Raw genomic sequence first — 5,090 nt, forward strand, 5'->3', positions numbered from 1 at the left:
CCTATGGCAACCACCGTCCTGGCCACCATTGGCAAGTTTGCTGCCTCAGCCTCCTACTCCACCTCTTATGTCTACGCTGCAGAGCTCTTCCCCACGATCGTCAGGTGAGGTCTCACCACGCATCAGGGCTTCCATCCACCATGTCTGGAGGCAGTGATGGGGCAAGAGCCTGGTTGTCCCCATGGCTGCACTCAGTCCGATGGTGGCCTGGTGGGGGCTCAGCCCTGCCCACGCCTCCCGCTGCCCCTCGCTCCCCCAGGCAAACCGGCGTGGGGCTGTGCTCAATGTCAGCACGAGTGGCAGGGATCCTGGCCCCTCTGGTCCGTCTCCTGGGACAGTACCACAGGGCCATCCCCATGGCCATCTTCGGGAGTGCCCCTGTGGTGGGGGGGCTGCTCTGTGTCCTGCTGCCTGAGACCCGTGGCACCGAGCTGGCGGATGACACAGGGGACAGCCACCCTGCAGCTGAGGTGGGTACCAGCGCTGCCTCTTGGACACGGGCGTGGGGTGCCAGTGCTGCAGGAGGCTGTTGGCATTGGATGGGATGGGAGTTTCTTTGAGGGGTTACAGAGGTGACAGGGCAGGGAATGGGGCTGCCCCACTGCAGAGGAGGGGGAGGAGGCCCCATAACCCTGCCCATGGTGGTCATCCCTTCATTCCTGTTCGTGAGATAGAATGGCTGGTGCTCCACTTGCTTCCCTCTGCCCTCCTCAGGGAAGGGTTTCTGCCCTGTCACCATGTCCTCTGGCTTTTGGCCTCTCATAGCTGCCAGTGGGACCAAGTGGGATTGTTTCCTGGTACTTCTGTTGTCCTGCTGGGAGAAGGGTGTCCATAGGGGCCCAGCGAGTGAGTGGGGAATGGGATGCCAGCTTGCTAAAGGCTTCTTGTCTCAGAGATGGCTGCCATCAGCTCATTGCACATCTTTCTTTGCTTTTACGCCCTTTTCCCTTTCATTAGGTCTGTGAAAATGCCACCAGCAGCTCTGAGAATGGACAGGTGAAAGGAAAAGATGATGGCCAAGACAATGAGTGCACGAAGACCACTTACTTCTAGCTGGGGCTAAAGGTGATTGTAGCTGATGGCAGCCTAGTGCTGTGTGGGCATTGAGGACAAACAAAGTTTCCACTACAGAACACCTCCACTGCTCAGGCCATCATTGCCAATTCTTGTCTTTTTTTGCCTTCCTGTATCTCCCTCTATAGCTTGTCCTCAGGCACTGCATGCTGTCACTGGTGTCCAGCAGTGCTCTAGCTGGAGAAAATCAGATGATTTTCATTTAAGGGAAAAAAAAGAAAGAAATCAGAAACCAGGATGGTGACATTTTCTCTTCATTTTTTTTCCTATCCTGTCTCCAGGAAGGTGAAACTGTAAACTTTGTCCAGGTGACACACCTGCTAGAGCATTGAATAGTCTTGCAACAGTGAACTGTGCTCAATAATGAGAGAGCCAGCGCAGGTGCAGCACTGAAAACAATCTCACACATGCAAGAAGGAGTGATTTCTCGACTGTCTAACAGGATCATCTCACTATCTTGTAAAAACACTCCTATTTTTTTTTCTTTTCAAATTGAAACCACTCAGCTGAGGGAAACATAGACTGTGTTGGAAGAAACTGCAAGCAGGGAGCAAGGACATCTAATAGAAGAATTTTTGCTTTAGTGCTTGGCTTTGAATTGATGCCTGTCATGATGCTTTAGGCATGGAAAATTGTGCTGTTGGGCTGTAGTGTGGGACCAAATTAATCCATCCATTCCAGGAAATAGAGAGGTTGTGGCCATTGGTCTCTTAGAAGAAAGTGCAAATCTTTCTGGGAACTATCAGGTCCTTTCTACTCTGTTCTAGTCTATTCCTTCTTGCCCTACCCGTTTGTGTCTTTAGACAATTTAGGGCCATTTCTGTCTTGTATTGTGAAGAAAAAACATGTTGTTTCTGTGCTTCTCCTTCTCTTATCCCTCAAGACAACTTTCTTTTCCCACTGGCTTAGTACATACGAAGCCTGGGAGCTGCACATGGTGGTGCTCCTTCTTTGTACAGCTCAAAGGATATTTTCTGCTGCTGTCAAGAAGTAGAACATTTCTTCTCTCTGTTGTCATGACTGTATGTTTTCCAAGGACTAAAGGATCTCATGGATGTGCAGCTTGATGAAGACAGAGTTTTGGATAAAATCAGTGGCACGCTATGATGCCCCACCAGGAGGGACTGGCTGGGGTGCCATTTACTCTCTGGCACTGCTTTTCAGGAATTTGCTGTGATGTTCCTCTTCAGTGCCTTGAGAACAGAGGAACTTGGTCCTTTTCCTGAGGGCACTCTTTGCTTGGAAAAGGCTGGGGTCCACCCCCTTTGGGATTTTATGGAAAATAAGGCATTGAGGGTAAAGGCTGAGAGAAGAGTTTGGATCCAAATGTAGTTATTGAGTGAACCATGGCTCCTTTGGGACTGTGCTCTGATACTTTTTGTTTCAGCTCATCTCATCAATAAAGGTGTCCTAGCACATCTGATGTCCTTCTGCTTTCATCTCATTCATGCATCCAGTAGACTGAAGTTCCATTTTATAGAGTCATAGTTTCATAGAATGGTTTGGGTTGAAAAGGGTCTTAAAGATGGTCTAGATCCAACCCCCTGCCACGGGCAGGGACACCTCCCACTTGACCAGGTTTTCAAAGCCCTGATCAACCAAGTTATGGCTTGAGGGCCAGCTGTGGGAAGGTGCTGAAGGTCACCCTGGTGACCACAAGGCAGGGACGCCATGAAGGGTTTACTAAGGCTTATCAATTAGTGTTCAAGCCTTCTTCAGGCCCTCCTATATCAGACATGGGAGCAAGGCCCTGCTGCTGTGCTTTCACTCTCACTGAGGTTTGTCTGTGCTTAGCTCAGACCCCCTTGACCTCCTTTGGAAGAGACCCATGTTTATGTATTGGATCCTCCCCCCGGCTGAGGGAGCTGGTCAGGTATCTCAGTTGTGGAGGGGCAGCAGACCCTGCCCTGGTCATGTTCCCCAAGGGAAGGTGAGGAATTATGGGCTGAAGCAGATCCTGTTGCCAGAGGAGCCCCACAGGGGCCACCGAGACAATCAGCACATCCTCTGTGTCATTAACACCAAAAAACTGAGCTGCAACCCTGAGTCGTGGTTGTGGGCCAGAGGTGTCAGGATCATGGACCTTCCCTTTTATTAGCGGACATTGTCCTCTCCTTTCACCTGACCCCATGCTGGAAAGCCCCAGGTCCATGAGCAGAGCAAAGGTTGCAGAAAGGCACCCAGCAGGGAATGGCTGAGAAGGTGAGGCCATGAGCACTAATGCTGCTCTCCTGACTCTGTGCAAAGAGTCATAGAATCATAGGTTCATTTATGCTGGAAAAGACCTTTAAGGCCACTGAGTCCAGACATCAGCCCAACACTGCCAAGGCCACCACTAAACCATGTTCCAATTTTGTACAACCCTTTTGGAGATGAAATTTTTCCTAACATCCAATCTAAACTCTCCTTGAAACAACTTGAGGCTATTTCCTCTTGCCTTGTCACTTGGGAGAAGAGACTGACCCTACCCTTGTTACACTCTCCTATCATTTAGGTATAGAGAGCAAGCAGGTTCCTCCTGAGCCTCCTTTTCTCCAGGATGAGCCCTGCCCCCCCAGCTCCCCCAACCACTCCTCCTCAAACCTGTGCTCCAGATGCTTCCCCAGCTCCATTGCCCTTCAGTGCCAAAGCTCAGATCTTACAAACACCCTTTTCCATCTCTAGCTGTGCCCAGGTTCCATGCAACACTGGGGAGACTATGTCGACCAAAGCACAAAATGAATATCACCTTCAGGCAAGTCTGGCCAGAACTTGGGACACCTGAGGCTTCAAAATACCATTTACTATGGCACAAAGTGATTGGAAACAAAAAGGATGCTGCAAACCTGTGTGACCAGCCTTCTTCTTTGTCCAGCAGTAGTGATATTTTTTAAGGAGAGGACTTCATGGAATGACCTAATATGTTCTCTGCTTGCAAATGAGTGAGTGCAGGGGAGGAGTCCACTCTTATTCTTTTGTGTGACACTAAATGACACTAAAGTGTCATGAATGAGCAGGCAGCAGCCAATCAAGGTTACTGGTATAGGCTGACTATGACTGGGGAAAGCTGTCCAGATGCACACACTGATTAATTGACATTGAATTGCAGTGTATTCCACACAATTCAGAAAACTTCCACAGCTGCTAGTAGAGAAAATAAATACAGATTGTTCATCTGAAGACTTGGAAAAAAGAAAAAAGTCCTTGTTAAACTCAGTCCTTCTGCTTTAACATGCTGCTTCTGCATTGTTTGTGGCTGATGGAAACAAAACACATTTCCCTCTTTGTGCTAAATTACAGACTTACAATTTCTGTGTAGAAAACACTCCAGAGCCAAGAGCAGTTACAAGGGCCAACTGTGAAACAGTAGGGAAAAAAGAGTCAACACCATTAATTATTCACATATTGCATTACAAATGTCTCTTATCAAACTCAGAGCATAATTTATATTATTCATGTAGAAACTCAACTTCAACACCACATAGAAAGAAAAGCTAAATGCGCACGTGACAGGTTTCAGTGACATCCTGATCAAGGCTTGGACTGACGAGGAGGCTGATGGCCCAAGCAGTTAGTGCAGGAGGGACACAGCCCAGTGCCCACTTGCCCAGTACAACCACTCTACTGGTGATTCTTAATTGCTGTAAAACAGCACAGGGATGGTTCCATGGGAACCAGTTTGCAAAGGACTGGGAAACATGTTGGGAGGACTCATGCAACCAGGCATGACAAAATTGCATTTCAGGAACAGTTTGAAGTGCATCTTTTCCAAACACAGAGTGACACAGATCTCCTTCTCCCTCTGAGCGTGGATATAGTGCTGATGCTCTGAAAGACCAGTTTCCAGGACAGCAATGCCTCAGTGGTCTGCTTCAAGGAAGATTGCATCAGACTAGCCCTTAAGTATATGCCTGTCCAACCACTGCTTGCTCTCTGAGCATCTGCAGATGTCCTTCTCCAAATCTGCTTCATCCTCTGTGGTGTCTCTCTTAGAAACCCTCTGCAGGCTCCTGCTGCTGAAGACAAGAAGGAAAGAG

General features: G+C 48.7%; 1 protein-coding gene across 1 annotated transcript in view; it reads left to right on the plus strand.

The window, feature by feature from the left end:
- LOC103800673 (solute carrier family 22 member 13-like) overlaps positions 1 to 1,053 on the plus strand; it is a gene marked incomplete at its 5' end in the record, with an annotated part of 2,367 nt that extends 1,314 nt beyond the window's left edge. Inside the window, 3 exons of the mRNA XM_009073056.1 lie at positions 1 to 104; positions 260 to 470; positions 958 to 1,053. The exon at positions 1 to 104 is cut by the window's left edge and continues 21 nt beyond it. Of these exons, the coding sequence (XP_009071304.1) occupies positions 1 to 104; positions 260 to 470; positions 958 to 1,053 (411 nt within the window). The remainder of the gene's footprint in view (positions 105 to 259; positions 471 to 957) is intronic.
- Positions 1,054 to 5,090: the final 4,037 nt, after the last annotated feature.

Source organism: Acanthisitta chloris, unplaced genomic scaffold (assembly GCF_000695815.1).
Source record: "Acanthisitta chloris isolate BGI_N310 unplaced genomic scaffold, ASM69581v1 scaffold10574, whole genome shotgun sequence".
Classification (NCBI taxonomy): domain Eukaryota; kingdom Metazoa; phylum Chordata; class Aves; order Passeriformes; family Acanthisittidae; genus Acanthisitta; species Acanthisitta chloris.